The 17,436-nt window shown below is 37.0% G+C and overlaps 1 protein-coding gene across 2 annotated transcripts in view; it reads left to right on the forward strand.

Annotated features, from left to right (window-relative positions):
• Positions 1-10,234, forward strand: part of LOC124776992 (brain-specific angiogenesis inhibitor 1-associated protein 2-like) — an 886,269-nt gene extending 876,035 nt beyond the window's left edge. Inside the window, exons 11-12 of one of the 2 annotated variants that reach the window (XM_047252239.1) lie at positions 4,291-4,505; positions 9,086-10,234. In XM_047252239.1, coding sequence (XP_047108195.1) covers positions 4,291-4,505; positions 9,086-9,740 — 870 coding nt within the window. In that variant the 3' untranslated portion in view covers positions 9,741-10,234. Of the gene's footprint in view, positions 1-4,290; positions 4,506-9,085 lie in introns of those variants that run through there. The other variant, XM_047252240.1, reaches the window with a different exon arrangement.
• The last annotated feature ends 7,202 nt before the right edge of the window (positions 10,235-17,436 follow it).

Raw genomic sequence — 17,436 nt, forward strand, 5'->3', positions numbered from 1 at the left:
AAGTAGTTTTCTAGAAACTTTCTAAGTGGGCATTCTCTAGATAGTTTACATCTATTTCCAAGCATCTACCAATTCACTTCTTTCAGCTTCTTCATAACATTCTTCCATGAGTCAAACAAACCTGACCATTCATACTGCCTTTCTTTATACCCATTCAGTATCCCCCATTAGTACCATTTGGATGAGTCCAAAACATTTGAGCAGTTTTCTATTATAGGTTGCACAAGTGTTTGAATATTTTGAATGCAATCTCATTTGTAGACTGAGTGCAGTTACCTAGTGTTCTATCAATGTTCCCCAGCCTGCCCTTGCCTTTCCCTCTGCTGAGACTATATGATTGTTCACTTTCATATCCCTACAAATTGGTGCACACAAGTATTTGTATGAGTTGATAGATTCCAACAGTGACTCACTAATGCTGCAGTCATAGGATACTACATTTTTCGTTTTCTGAAGTGCACAATTTTACATTTCTAAACATTTAATGTGAGTTATTAATCTTTGTACTTTGTACCACACATATCAAGCTTCAAGTGAATATTTGTGCACCTTTTTTCAGATGGTACCTTGCTATAGATAGCTACATCATCTGAGATTACTGTTAATATTGTCTGCAAGGTCATTAATATACAACATTAACAGTAAGGATCCTAACACACTTCCCTGGGGTGCATCTGAAGTTACTTCTACATCTGTCAATGATTCCCCATCCATGACAACAAGCTGTGTCCTCCCCACTAATAAATCATCCATCCAGTCACAAATCTTGCTTCATAACCCTTATAAATGATTTTTGATAACAGGCATTTGTGTGGTACTGATTCAATGCTTTTTGGAAGCCAAGAAACACTGCATCTGTCTGTCTGCCTTCATCCGTGGCTTTCATGATGTCATGTGAGAAAAGTATGAGCTGTGTTTGACATAATCAATTCTTTCTTTCTTTCTTTATTTATTTATTTAAACAAAATCCATGATGGTTGTCATGAAGGTGTCATTTCTCTTTAGGATACTTTCAGGATGAGTTCTTTCAACCTATCAAGTTTTGTCATAATTGTCATTACTCTTTGAATTATTATTTATTCAATATACCAATCAAATCTTCACCATTATTCTATAGTGACACATTTCAAAAACTTGTATCATCACCTTGCCTGTACAGTCCATCTGTAGAACTCATCTACTATTTTTAGTCTGTCATTACCTCATCAGTTCTCATAGCATTGCCTGATCTACATTGACTACATTCCAATACCCTCATTTCACTGTTGTTAATGTTCATCTTATAACCTCCTATCAACATCTTATCCATTCTGTTCATCTGACCTCCCAAGTCCTTTCCTGTTGCTGACAGAATTATAATATCATTGACACATCTTAAAGTTTTTATTTCTTCTCCCTGAACTTCAAGTCCTTTTCCAAGTTTCACCTTGATTTCCTTTACTGCTTGCTCCTTGTAAATGTTGAATAATGTTGGGGTAGGTTATATTGTTACCCTCTCAGCTATTGCCTCCATTTCATACTTATTACTTTTGGAAGTGCAGTCTGGTTTCTGCATAAGTTGTTGCTTCATAAATTTCATCCCTAATGGCTTCAAAATTTTAGAGAGTATTCCAGTGAATGTATTCAGTAGGGACCATAAAAACAGTAACCAATCAAATAAATATGAGAAAAAAGTAAATATTGGGAAAAGGATATATTAGAGTACCATAGCAAGAACTTGGGTTTATAATGAGAAGCTCAACCACAGTGATTTTTATTTGGTCCCATTTGACTACAGTACATTTTGTACGGAGTAAGTACCTCTATGTCATGGTATTTTAGGTTGGCAATGTAGAATGTAACTTATTTGTAGTAATGGTCAGTAAAACTGGTTAGCTTCACTGCAAAAGTATTTCAGTATAAGTGTGAATCAAATGTAAATTGGAATTTTTATTTTGCTTGCCTTTTTGTAGATGAAGAGCATCATGATCTCTGCTTACTGTTGCTTTCATTTCCAGTGACATTTCTGCACAGTTAGAATATTGTTGCACCATTTCTTTGGTCAGAATCACAGGGCCAGAGCAAAAGGTACCATCATCTTTTACGCAGTGGATTATAATCAAGTTTTTCACAGGAGAGTGTGAAACTTTCCAAAATTTTGAAAACGTTAGTGGCACAAATAGGGGACAACACCTTGAGAAAGGTTTTACTGGGATGGAAATGGTTGAGAATGCTGCTCATTAGTTCTGCCAGTCTCCCAATGGGGAAGATCCTCACAACAGACTTTTTTTTTATTTTAAAGTTCTTCTCAACACTTTTCTCCACAAACATCATACCGTGAACTCAGCATACCATCCCCAATTGTTGGATCAAATAGAATTTGCATATCATCAGAAAAGTCATGGATTTCCAATCTAGGATGTGATCATGCTTCATGACAATGCTCAACCCCACACAGCTGCCTACAGCAAAAAAAAGGGGGATTTTTCTGGACTACATTAGAACATCCTCCATACAGTCCACACTTACCATTCTGTGATTTTCATTTGTTTGGACCACTAAAGGAAGCAGCCAGGCACAGATCTGATGGCAATGGTACCTTTCAGGAGTCTACATAGAAAAATAAGTCCATGTGCATGAATTTTTATGAAACTAAAATAAATTTATAGAAAAATCCAGAATATTTGATTCACCCTCATACTACACCACTCCTTTTCTTAAAACACTTCAACCAGCCTGGATTAGCAAAAAATTCAATACTGTACTTGTCTGTTTTGGAAGCTCTTTTCAGCAACTGAGGTCCTGGTATGAATTCATTCTGAGGCCTAGCTTGTTTGTACTAAACAGACAACACTGTCACTACATCATTTTGTTTAGCCATTCTTGTAAGCTTTTCCCTGGTCTCAAACGTACTGTGCTTGGTATCACAATTTGATTCCTATTTTGTAATTATTGTCAACAGTGTAGACTTAGCAGTGCTAACTGTCTACAGCTTTCTATTTTCTACCTCTGTTAGTCATCAACTGCCTTAAGCTGCCCTGTCTTCATATTAAGTGAAAAAGTAATTTCTTTTCATCCTGATTGCCCTGCCTTTGCCATACACTGTTCCAGACTGTGTTTAAAAGATACAAAAAATCCAAAGAATTTGACACAGGGTTCACTGATTTTGATATGCATTCAGTAACTTTGACATACTCAACACGAATTTCAGTAACTGACAAATGATTTGACAATGTCAGTACCCAAAGACAAATGGCAAAATTTGCTTTGTTTGTTCAATGTACAAAAATGAGTCAATAAATCTGGGTGATGTCACAACTGCAGAAAACAATTATATTTGTTTGTCTGTGAAGAGAGAACATTTTGCATTAAACAGTTATCGTTTTGTGCTAAAAGATAAAAAGCATGAAATTACATAATATTTTGTTTTGTCTAGTGGATTTTTCAATTTTAGTGTTTTCACATTAAATTTTTTTCTTCCAGTTCATTTCACGTGCACTTACTAAAGTAACTGTAAATACAAGAGACTATTTTTTAAATGTAGAAGCTTTATATGTGTACTGCAATTTATTTCCTGGTATAATATTAAAGTTCTAATAAAGGAAAGTAATTAACCTTATGGTTTTAATTACCAGTTAAAATTAACTGTTTTGTTCAATTCTGAATGTAATGATACTGGTTACATCAGTGTTTAAAAACAGACAATTTCATAAAATATTCATCTAATTTCAGCTTTATAATTTTTCACATGAATACAAAAAAATAACAGCTGTGTATTTTAATATGTTCTAACACGGCAATAACAAAGCAGAAATCATAACACATGCATTATTTCACAACATTCAGCCTTTATTTTCATTCTCTTCCATTCCAAAATTTTTATGGAAATTTGTCATTTTACTACTGCTTCTTGTTCCATCCACAGTCACACGGAATACTTATTATTATCCTCTTTTCATGGAATCATTGACAGTTAGGTTTATTTGAATTCAAGATTCCACTTTTTTAGCTATCTGATACACCTTATATTTATGTAATGGTTAAAGAAGTTGTTGTGACTACAGAGCCATTGTTTGCCACAGAATGTACCAGTTCCTTGGTTCTCACACTCTTTTTTAGTAAGATAGGAAATTTACAAGATTCATGTTACATCTCCATGAGTCTGTGTTAAATGGACTCCCTAAACCTCACTATACAGAAGAAGTCGAACAACTGCAAAAATTTTTAACATTATATATAAAATATCTTTGGTACATAACAGTTGTTCAGAGTTGTTAATTTATTTAAAATGTATTAATTTTCTTGTTTCAGCCTGGTCACAATCAGAGTGTTCCTACCCATATTAACATTGGACCCCCACCATCTCTTCCTGCTCCAGTACCGAGACGCAAGTTACCCCCACCACCACTGCCCCCTCTTAGAACCACAGGGGCAAGCACCAGCCTCCACAGTAGCAATGACAGTGGCTTTAGTAATGACCCACCACCTGCTCCTGAAGTTGATTACTCAGATGATGAAACTTCAAAGTAAGTACAACCAAATTAGCTCAATATAAACTGTTAATTGAGTATTAAGAGTCAATGAATATTTCTGTCTTTAGAGCCAGCTGCACACACAATATCCACATTTTTTAAACTATTTCTATTTGTTTGGTTTGATGGATGATGACTTCATTTTAGCACACACAGTTCATTGATAATGTAACTAAATTTTCTGAAAAATATGAGAAATAATTATTAATAGTAATTCAAAGTAATTTAGTACTTTTCAGTGCTATTCTTGTAGAACAAATAATTGACTGGGATTTGCCTTTCACGTCAATACTTTTATGTTTAACAGTTTTAGAGCTATACATGTTCCAGCTCAGTTAAGCTGTCATCAGCAGATGTTCTTATTACATAATATGAAATTTCACCATCATTCCTACCATTGATTAGACACTTTCATGATCCTTGAAATTATTCTGAAATGAACTGTTCACATGAATATTTGCATACTTCTACTGTGGTGAGGATGATCGTGTTTCTCTCTTGTATACAGTACAGTTACATTAAAATCTTATATTATATGCAGTGTCTGACAAAAGAAGTGGAGCATCCAGAATGGGCACAGGGAACAAAATGAAACTTCATTGAATCAGAGGATTTGTGATGATTTTCCAGTGATTACAATATCAAGTCAAATTTACAATGTATTTGGCAGTATGAACACGATTATGAGTCCCTCTCCCTCTTGGATGCAGGCATTAATTCAGCTGGGAGGGTGTCACAAAGCTGTTTTATCTTTTCAAGGGGCACGCTGGCCTACAACTCTTGTAACTAGTCCTTAGGTTCTTGATACTGTCCGATCTGGTCTCTTACATGTTCTATCAGGTATGAATCTGGTGATCTTGATGACCAGTGGAACACCTCAACATCACACAGACAATTTTTAGACACGTAGGTTGTATGTGGACAGGCACTGGCCAACTGAAAAACGGTGCCACAAGACTGTCACATGCGAGGTAACACATAAAGACACAGGACGCTGTGACACGCCGTTTTGCCAATAGAGTTTCCTCAGTCACTGTCACCCATGCCCTGGAGTCACACCCAATGGCTCTATGTGCCATAATGTGCTGTTCCTCTCCAAATCATTGGAAGAATGAGCCCTCTCACTATGTTATAGCCATATTTGCCATTGAAGGTCATCTGGAGTAATGCAGTACTACGTTTCATTACTGAACAAAATTCATCAGCACTTCATGCTTCTTGGTCATGGAACCATTCCAAATGCAGCCATTTTTTGTAGTGTTAATGACAATCTATGCATGGGGTGGTAGTTCCCTAGTCCAGCTGCTGTTAGCCCATAACTAACTGTGTCAAATAATGCAGAATTTTGCAGAGAATTCATTACTTGTTCTTGGATGGCAGAGGCAGATGTGAAGGTTTTATGAAGTGTGTGGTGCACAATACAGCAGTTCTCCCTTGGGGTAGTCAGATATGATTGGCAACAATTGTGAGGATGAGAACATTTGCCATGCAGTCCAACATGGGCCACTGTAACACCCAAATGCCCCACAGATCTGGCAACTGCATGACTCCACCACCTGGCCAAATGGAGACCCAAAATGAATCCGGTTTCAAACTCTGTCAGATGCTGATAACACTGTCTCACATGATAATAAGGCACCTCCATGTCCTTCACAGTGCTCACTCAACATCTGACTTTGTTCATGCCCTTTTATAAGACAACACCATGAGAAATTCATACTTGAACATAAATGCAAATCCTGGTCAAGCCTTCAGGTTGTGCTATGTATTTGACCAAGACTGCCATCTGTGCAATGTCCTCAGTAAGTTGCAGGTGTCAGTCATGGGCAGAACGGAGATCTGTATAGCTGTGAGTGCACTGTGTCAGAGCTAAGTGAATTTGACTGAGGGCAAATTGTTGGTGTTCATAGCCTGGGTGCTTCTGTAATTAAGGGAGCCACAGTGTTTTTGGTGTTTCAAGAGGCACCTTACCAAAGATTTATACTGAATACAGGGGAAGTGAGAAAATGTCATCTGCCAAGTCACAACATGGACAAAAATGTGTGTTGAGTGATCATGACAGGCAGTCATTAAAGAGGAATGTGATGAAAAATAAAGAGGATGACAGCCCAAAAAGTCATTACACTACCAAAAGTAGCACTCTCAAACCCAGCCAGCACTAAAACAGCATGAAGGCAGCTCCATACACCAAGAATCGCATAAAGAGCCGAAATTTCAAAACCACTTATCAGTGATGCAAATGCCCATAACTGGAAAATGTGGTGCTGAAGCCATAAAACCTGGAATATGGCATAATGGAGGAATTTCATTTGGTTGGATGAATCTTATTTCACACTGTTTCCCACTTCTGACCAAGTGCACATCCCAAGAATGAAACATGTTGGAGGTTCAGTGATGATTGGAGCAGCCATATCAGGGTACTGTGTGGTCCCTATGGTTACTCTGCAAGGCCACATTATTGCAAAGCATTGTGTACCATTTTGGCTAATTAGGTCCACCCTGTTGTACATTGTTTGTTTCTCCATGGTGATGCTGGGTCCCAAGACAACAAGGTCACTGCTCACACACAGCTCACATCATTCAGAACTGGTTATGCGAGTATAAGGATCTCCCTTGGCCACCACAGACAACAGACGTCAATATTATTGAGCCTTTGTTCTCAACTTTGGAGAGAGGGATGTGTGATCTTATCCACCTCCATCAGTGTTACCTAAGCTTACCACTATTTTGCAGGAATAATGGTATAACGCTCCCTTGCAAACTGTACCAGACCTGTATTTATCCATTCTGAGAGGACTAGAAACTGTTTTGAATGGCATTGGTTTTCTGTCAATACATTAAGCATGGTAACATGTTGTGTTTTTGGTGTTTCCATATTTTTGTTCGTCCCTGTATAGCCTACCAGCTCTGGCAACAACACTAAACAGGATAAACACTAAAGCACTCTGACAGTGACTCTACCCATCACAGAGAACTACAACTCTAAACATTCACGTATCGCTGATGTACAAAGTTACATTGACATTTGACTATATCTTCTGGGTGCACCACTTATTCTGTCGGCTGGAGTAAGTAATAACCATGGAGAGTCTTTATTGTTGTTGCTTGCAGCTTAAGTTCTAAGTGCAATGTGTTGTGTCATCACAACATGTTATTAAAAATGTCAGAATTCACATCATCTTATAAAATGTGAAACAACAGCCTATGCTCAAATAATAAAGCACACCAAGAATATGAAAAATGAAACTTCTGGAATATGAAAAATAATTGGAAACATTATTAAACAAGTAACAAACATAAATAACAGTGCAATTAAAATTGATTTCCCAAAATAAAGTTGCAAAATAAATGATGCATTGAAATTATTGGCCATCAAATTCAATGATTAGTTACTCACCAAGGCAGCAAACATTGTACTTACTAATAAACAACTAAATGCAAAAGCATTAGTCTCACTGTGATTAACCCTGTAATCAGGACACTAAATGTAGTAATTTTGCCAGCAGTGGTGGTTTCTTATACAGTATTAAAATTTTGTACTGACTTGATGGTACTGCCCTTAGTGTCAATGGCTCTCTGGATACTTCATGACAGTCTTAAATATGCTGTATTATCACTCGTACATAAAATGTCAGATATGAATAGAATCTCTAATTGCAGACCCATTTCACTGTTCCAGTAGTCTCAAAAGTTTTTGAGGAAATAGAATATTGACTAATTTTTCTGAGCTGGGCTTGTTAATTACATCACAGTTTAGTTTCAAAAAAGGTGGTTAAGTTTCTACGATTTGCTTTTGCTTTTTTTTTTTTTTTTTTTTTTTTAATCTGCTTATTGACCTAGTCTATGTCATGAATGCCTATGGAACACAATGAACGAATGAATGGATGAAGAATGAATGAAAAGGAAGTAGACAATCATGTAGAGAGATTATATCATAAATGAATCTAACCTCAGACTGAGAGAACATAAGATGTGGAGTCCCAGAAGGATTGGTACTGGGTCCACTCTTGTTTCTGACTTGCATTAAGAATATTGCATAAATTGCAGAAGTTTCTTTAAGGATCTTGGAATTATTACATAAACACCAGACACGACATAAAATAGTTTTCATGCAGGCCTCCAGTTTACTCCATCCAATGTGAAGAAAGAAATTTGAAATCATGAGCAGCTCAAAACAAAATTAAAAATGTATCTGCATTTATTTGTCTGTCCTGAGCTTAGCTTTTGTAACAACAGAGAATATTACCATAGTGTATAAATGGTAAATAAGGTGAGGATTTTCAGAGAAATAGTAATGTAAACTACAGATACATCTGATTATATTATAGCCTGAAGATGCAGTATGGTAAGCAAATACATCATTTTTTAGAATAAAGAAAACCTCTGTTTCACAGTTTTTGGAGACTATTGTTTAGTCACAGTAAGATTTTAAGTAATGAAAATTTAAATGTCATTCAGCACTTGAGAATGAAGACTGGTCCTCGAAAACGAAACACAATTTTTTCCACTGATTACAGTCAATTCTTTCTTGAGTTTGTGTAAAACATAAGTTTAAAATTGAACTTATTTTGCAGGAAACATTCATCAAAGAAAGCTGCATCTCTGACTCTCAGCAAGGAGAAGTTAAGAGGATGGTTGCTGTACAAATCTGCTCTTGACCTGTGGCAAGATGTTAACAACAACACCGGTCAGCATGAAATGCAAAATAATCATCAGATAGTCAGCAAGCAAGCATCAAGTTTGGCTCATTTGGCCACTCTAGGCAGATTTAGTTCAAACGAGAAACAGCTACAACCACCTACAATCGTTAAAAGAACCCGATCCTTATGGAAATTTAGGCGGCCACAGAATTCTGTAAATGGAGATGTGCTCGAAGGAATGGCCCTCTGGCAGCATCGTTCATTGGTTGATGTGCCATCAGCAGTGGAGTCTGAAGAGAAGAAGACAACAGAAGAGAAGAAGACAAATGAAAAGGCAGCAGTTGCTGTCCAGACAGAAGACTTATCAGACAGTGATTCAGATGAGTCCAACAGCAACTATTATTTACTAATAGAGGATCATCATCGTAGAGCATCTGTGAATGGATTACTTTCCTATGGACAGACGCTTAAGAAACGACTAAGCAAGCCTGACAGAGGGTCTAGATTTGATCAACGCTCTCAGACGACAGGAAATATGTGTGGCCCCTGGTATGATCTTTGGGGGCTAGATGAATCTGTGGTCAAATAAAGAAATGCAGATAGTCACATTCATATTGGCTTAAAGCATAAATTATGAAATATTTAATGAACATTACCTGTTACTGCCAAGACTTGGTAGTTTGTAATAGAAGACCTACAAAGGATCAAAGGATGTGTAAGTGTGTGTGTTTATATAAGTATAAGTAACTCTTGTCATGTGCGTTCTGCTGAAGTGCTGATTCATCAAGTGAAACTGTGAGATGTGCTTAGTCAGTGTCAGCTAATTCACATATTGCATCAGTGAGAACATGATTAGAAATGAACAAATACTTTGGACAGTATTGTACTCTTTGATAGAAGAGAAGACTGTTACATATCAGTAGAAGGCTGTAATGCTGAATCAGTATAATAATTCTCTCCTTGATGTTCTTCATGTATATAACACTTATGTGCCTAATGAAAATTCCTTAAATTTAAAAGTGAGTGGGTTATATACACATGCATGTATATTAAATGTATTAAACAATTTGGGAAATAATTTTGCAATTGCTTAAGAATTACTTACTATTTTTCATTCTCTCCCAAAACTCTATGTAAAATACGTTTTTGAATAAAAAACATTAGCTTCATTATATCATTCAGTGGCAACCTCATATTCCTTTCAGTTTCACATGTTATTCATCAAGTAACACTGTCTTTTGATCTGTTTTTAGAGATTAGTCTATGTTTTCTATCCCTTAAAAATACAAACGTCAAAACAAACACTATAAAGTAAATTTGTCAACTGGTTTCATGAATGTCACTTTGATTTCCTGTGAATAATTTAAAACCATACTTATGTATAATTACTATTAAAAACAGTCTTGATCACGATTTATTTAACAAGGTGACCGGTTTCGACCACTACTGTGGTCATCTTCAGACCATAGAGTAGGAACCTCTTTCTGTTGGAGAATCACTACTGCAGTAGTGATTCTCCAACAGAAAGAGGTTCCTACTCAATGGTCTGAAGATGACCACAGTAGTGGTCGAAACCGGTCACCTTGTTAAATAAATCGTGATCAAGACTGTTTTTAATAGTAATTATTTATAAGACATTGATCACTGCTGTTACCATAATGCATTCAAAAGTAATACTTATGTATGTTAATGGTAAGATTAAGCAACTGGTGACCTATGCTCGCTCTCTGGTCCTAATATGTTAGGTTTACATATATTTTTGTCTACACTCTTTACATTAGTCAAGTTCTATGTAATGATTGTGCATTATGAAAAGTCCATCTCACCATGACAGAAATGATTAACCTCTTCAATAATAATAATAATAATAATAATAATAATAATAAAGATTTTATTGTCTTTAGGCCACTACAGCAATTGACAACGTCAAATGAAGTTACAATTTATAATACAGTGTGATAAGGTATTGAATACTGAAATATTTTAGCTTATATTACAATAAATGTACAGTGGGTCATCTGTTGGATTACTGTATTTTACAGTTGAAGAATTCATTGATATCATAGAATGGGTGGGCAATAAACCATTCATGCAGTCTTTCTTTGAATGTATGTTCAGGAAGATCCTGTATGGCATGTGGCAGCTTATTAAATAGTTTTGCCCTGTGACTTCATAGCTATTTATTGATTTTGATAGTCTGTGGTAAGGCGTGTATATGTGTTTGATGCTTCTTGTGTTGTAACAATGTACATTTTCTCTACGTTTCACATCTTGTAGGTTCTTCTTCGTAAAGATTAAGACATTGTATATACAGGGTGAGTCACCTAACATTACCCTTGGATATATTTCGTAAACCACATCAAATACTGACGAATCGATTCCACAGACCGAACGTGAGGAGAGGGGCTAGTGTAATTGGTTAATACATACCATAAAAAAATGTACGGAAGTATGTTTTTTAACACAAACCTACGTTTTTTTTAATGGAACCCTGTTAGTTTTGTTAGCACATCTGAACATATAAACAAATACGTAATCAGTGCCGTTTGTTGCATTGTAAAATGTTAATTACATCCGGAGATATTGTAACCTACAGTTGACACTTTGAGTACCACTCCTCCGCTGTTCGATCGTGTGTATTGGAAGGCACCGAATTACGTAAGGATCCAAAGGGAACGGTGATGGACCTTAGGTACAGAAGAGACTGGAACAGCACATTACGTTCACATGCTAACACCTTTTTATTGGTATTTTTCACTGACGCACATGTACATTACCATGAGGGGTGAGGTATACGTTCGACGGGTGTTTCATAGGATGTGGAGGACGCATAAATTGGCCAGCCCATTCTCCTGATCTTACACCTCTGGACTTCTTTCTGTGGGGTACGTTAAAGGAGAATGTGTACCGTGATGTGCCTACAACCCCAGAGGATATGAAACAACGTATTGTGGCAGCCTGCAGCGACATTACACCAGATGTACTGCGGCGTGTATGACATTCATTACGCCAGAGATTGCAATTGTGTGCAGCAAATGATGGCCACCACATTGAACATCTATTGGCCTGACATGTAGGAACACACTCTATTCCACTCCGTAAGTGAAAACGGAAACCACGTGTGTACGTGTACCTCACCCCTCGGAGGTGGTAATGTACATGTGCGTCAGTGAAAAAGACCAATAAAAAGGTGTTAGCATGTGGACGTAATGTGCTGTTCCAGTCTCTTCTGTACCTAAGGTCCATCACCGTTCCCTTTCGATCCTTACGTAATTTGGTGCTCTCCGATACACACAATCGAACAGCGGAGGAGTGGTACTCGAGCGTCAACTTTAGGTTACAATATCTCTGGATGTAATTAACATTTTACAATGCAACAAACGGCACTGATTACGTATTTGTTTATATGTTCAGATGTGCTAACAAAACTAATAGGGTTCCATTTAAAAAAACGTAGGTTTGTGTTAAAAAACATACTTCAGTGCATTTTTTTATGGTTTGTATTAACCAATTACACTAGCCCCTCTCCTCACGTTCGGTCTGTGGAATCGATTCATCAGTATTTGATGTGGTTTACAAAATATATCCAGCGGTAACGTTAGGTGACTCACCCTGTATAGAGGTTTATTACAGTCATAATTTTTTGTTTAGTAAATTAGGGTTTGCAGTGAGCCTTATGTGAAGAATTTGTAATTATCCTAATGGCTTTCTTCTGTAATAATAGGATGTCATGTATATGACTACAGTTACCCCACAAGATAATGCCATAGGATATTATACTTTGGAAAAATGCAAAATAAGATGATCTGATGTATGTTTCAGGTTTACAATTTCTGAGTTGTCTTAATAAATAAATTACTCTAGATAGCTTACTACTAATATAGTTTACATGTTGGCCCCAGGATAACTTTTCATCTAAATAAACTCCCAGGAATTTAACAGAACTAGGGTCATCAGATGGTGGCTTGTCTCTTAGAGTGAAGATTATCTGCTGAGTTTTATTTTCATTTAGCCAGAAACCATTTGCTCTGAACCAATATGCTGCATGAGTGAGTGTATTTTCAGCACAGGTTTTAAGATCATTAAGATTGCTACTGCTATGAAGAAAAATCGTATCATCTGCATACAATACAGTGGTGGATCTAATAAACGAGGGGAGGTCATTGATCATTATCAGAAACAGGAAGGACTCCAGTACAGATCCCTGAGGCACACCTACTTTAACATTTTCTATGTTTGACATTTTCCTACCAACACAAACTACCTGTTTACGGTTGTTGAGATTAGCTTTTAATAGTCTGTTTCCTTTGATGACGTAGAATTCTAGTTTCTCTAGTAGTGGCGTGTGCTCAGCACAGTCGAAGACCTTGCTTAGGTCACAGAATGAGACCTGAGCAAAGCCTTTGTTCTCAAAAACTTTGAGGATATAACTGACTACCGTGTTGATTGCATCAATGGTCGACAGATTCTTTCTAAACCCGTATTGTGTAGCATTAATTATTCCTAGATTCTCAAAGTGAGATGATAATTGTTGGTACATGGTGCATTCTATTACCTTTAAGAATGTGGGTACTATTGAAATAGGCATGTAACTAGATGGAGAGTCTTTATCTCCCTTTTTGTATACTGAGACGATCCTAGACAGTTTTAACTCATCAGGAAAATATCCCTCAAGTAAGCACTTGTTTATGCAATGAGTTAAAGGGTAGAGAATGCAATCACACACTTTTTTAAGCAGGTTGCATGATATGCCACATATATCTAAGCTATCAGATGATTTCAGTTGTTTTATGACCCCTTGTACATATCTAGGCGATACTTCGGAGAAGGTTAGCATGCTTGAATTTAGTGACTGTCTACCCCAATTTTGGGAGAGTAACTCTGATGGACTAATGTCAGGTTTGATAATTGCGTCTCCTATTTCTTTCACTGAATTAATAAAAAACTCATTGAGTGTTTGTGGTAGGATATTAATTTTGTCTTTTTTAGTATCTGTGGCAGCACTGTTAATTACTTTCCAAGCGGTTTTGCATTTATTGGTGGAATTATGTATTCTGTTGGCATTGTAGGTTTTTTTGGCTTGCAGGATGGTTTTTTTGTATTCATTCCTGCATTCCACATAGGCTGATTTGGCACAGTCAGACTTCATACTATTGTATATGTTGTACAGTAACAAAACTTGTTTCTCTAGATATGTCAGCTGTTTAGTGTACCATATATTTTGTCTGTTTTGAGATCTGGATTTGTGGCTGTTGTCCATTATTTTGATTTTCTTTATGGGAATACTATGGTTAGATAGGGTCAAGAATGCATTAAAAAATCTATCAAATATTATTTTGGCTTGCAGGTCATTACTTGATGTGCAATGTCCATCGACACTACAGTGGCCAAACCAGTCTCTGTCAGCAAGGGAATTACGAAATGTGTTAATTTTATCCTCAGTTACGGGTCTGGTAATCACAACTGTTGGGACAGGTCTGTTTGCATTGCTCCTATTGAGGGGAATTTTACTTGCATAATTTAGAGATACGGAGTCATGGTCAGAGAATGGGAACACTACAACTTCGCATGTGTTTTCAGTGGTCTTGAAGTTTACAAAGATGTTATGTAAACATGCTTTGTTTCTTGTGGGCCTGTTATTAACATGATGTAAATTGTATTGTCTTAGTAAGTTTTCCAGATCTGCAACACTACCCTTACATTTAGTAACATCAAAATCAGCATTCAAATCACCTCCTATTGCAATATCATAGTGTAGCCATTTAATATTACTTAATTCACTCAATAGCATGTCCATTTTTTCTAAAAATATGTTAATGCTTCCCTTTGGTGATCTGTACATGGATACTACTATTAGCTTATGACTATTAATGAGTATACCAGTAACTTCAAAGTGCTGTTCATGACACAAGGAATTTAGGTCTAGTTTGGTTATTGTACAATTGAGTGACTGGTTGGAATAAATTGCCACACCACCTCTAATGGCCTCTTTCCTACAGTAGCTATTTACTATACTAAAATTGTCAAATTTGGCAACTGCAAGTTCATTCTCGTTAGCCCAGTGTTCACTCAGACAAAAAATATCAAACTGGTTATCAAGACCAAACTCATTTATGATAAGTTCTTTATCTTTCAGTCCTTGAACGTTAAGGTAACATATTTTAAGATCCATGTTCTTATTGCTTACACACTGAACACTATGGTGATTGGTTTTCAAACCTTTTTCAGGGCTTAACTTTTGGATTTCTGCCTCTTGTTCCCTTTTACTAAAAAATTGTTCACTTGGAGTGGTAGCACATCTACTGTTGTATGCCTACTCTTCCCTCCTTGTGATGATATTGTGGATGAGGCTGCTACTACAGGAACTGATGGAACTGCTGTTATGGTGTCTGGAGGCACTGTTGTGGCATCTGGTGACTGAGGAGATACGGTGGTTGCTTCTTCTTCTGCTGCTGTTGAGTCTTGCTGATGAAGTGTGATAGGTACTGCTGCTGCTGCTGCTGCTGCTGTAGGCACTGTTGTGGCAACTGGTGACAGTGGAGATTTGGATGTTGCTTCATCTTCTGCTGCTGTTGAATCCTGTAGATGAAGTGTGGTAGGTATTGCTGCTGCAGCGTTTGATATGTGTGTAGGTACAATTGCTGCTTCCACCTCTAGTGCTACAATAGAAGTAACCATTTCTTCAGGCTCTGCTTGCGTCAAGCAAGGAACTGGAAGAGCAGCAATTACTTCTTGGTTGTCAGATGCTTTCAGTATCATGCTGATGTTTTGGCACAGAATCTTCTTGCCTCTGTTATTAAGGTGCATGCCATGTCTCATGTAACAGTCTCTTTGCAAGGAGTCCATACTTATAAAATATGCATTTTGGTAGCCCCTGCAAATCTTTGAATATTGCCTGTTTGCTTTTATGATTTCCACGTTCACACATGACCATTCCTAAAGGTCATCCCTATGTGGAATTCCGACTACAAAAACTGATTTCTCTCCTGTTGAATTTAGTATTGCCTTAAGGTTTTGTGTTGCACTGTGGAGTTCGTTTTTATATACATTATTGGCTCCAGCTATGACGACAATATGACGATCATTTTCAGTTCCTATGTTTCTAATGAGTTCTTGGATGGGTGCACCTGGTTTGACAATACTAGTTGCTTGTATACAATGACTGTAACGTAGTATTTTTGTGATCTCACATCCATGGCAACCAGCGAATATTTTCACTTTGAGTTTGTCTTCACGTTTATTGCGGAAGTTTCTGCTCAAGTGCTTGTCACTATATAGAATCGGCGTGTTGTTGTCATCACAGTTTTCCATGGATTCCACATTTATATCTGAATCTAGTGCATGAAAATGGTTTTTTGTTACCACAGGGATTCTACAGTCACTGGGTTTCACACGACCAACCCTTTTTGGCCTAGTAAACATATGTTGCCTTGTTGTTTCTGTCTTTAGGCCTATATCCACTTCAGAGCACTCGTTTATTGTAGGTAGGACACTGAAACTGCTTTTATTGCTGCATACTTACTACCTGGCTCATCATACAGATACGCTTTGTTAGTAGCAATTTTTTCCTTTCACTGCAAAACACAGTTTGCCACATGTTTTGCAAAAACGTAGAGTGGTGTCTAAAGCTACCTATTATCAAAATGAAAGTAGGCACCTTGGCAACCTCAGTCTTCTTAGAGGTGATACACTTACCTAGAATGAAATTGGCTGGCAAACATAAAGTCAGATATTTATAAGATTTCAAAGCAGTGTAAATACAAAGCTGTCAACTTCACAAAATGAAAAACCATAGTAAGCTATAACTACAAGATGATCAGTCACCAATGAAATCAGCCAACTCATACAAATACCTGTGGATAAGAATTTGTGGGGTTATAATATAGAATGATCACATAGCATCAGTTGTGGGTAAAGAAGGTGACAGATTTCTGTTTATTGATAGGATACTGTGAAAGTGCAGTAGGTCTACAAAAGAGACACTTGTGCATCCCATCCTAGAAAATCACCCAAGTGTGTGGTACTTTTTGCCTGACAATAATATGTGCACTGTGCTTGCTATGAAATTTTTCCATTGAGACACGCCTTCACTGTGTTGACTGGTTACTGTGTCACATTACAGAGATTTGGGTTATGTTTAGATATAGAAAAGTGAAGGTTTCAGCTATTACATCATGACATCAAGCTGTGAAACTCTGGGGATCTGACAGAACTGCGCCTCCAAGGACATTACAGGTAGGAGACCATCACCACCTTTGCTCTCGGGTAGTCTCGGTTGTGTTAAA

The sequence above is a fragment of the Schistocerca piceifrons genome, chromosome 2, assembly GCF_021461385.2.
Source record: "Schistocerca piceifrons isolate TAMUIC-IGC-003096 chromosome 2, iqSchPice1.1, whole genome shotgun sequence".
Lineage (NCBI taxonomy): Eukaryota > Metazoa > Arthropoda > Insecta > Orthoptera > Acrididae > Schistocerca > Schistocerca piceifrons.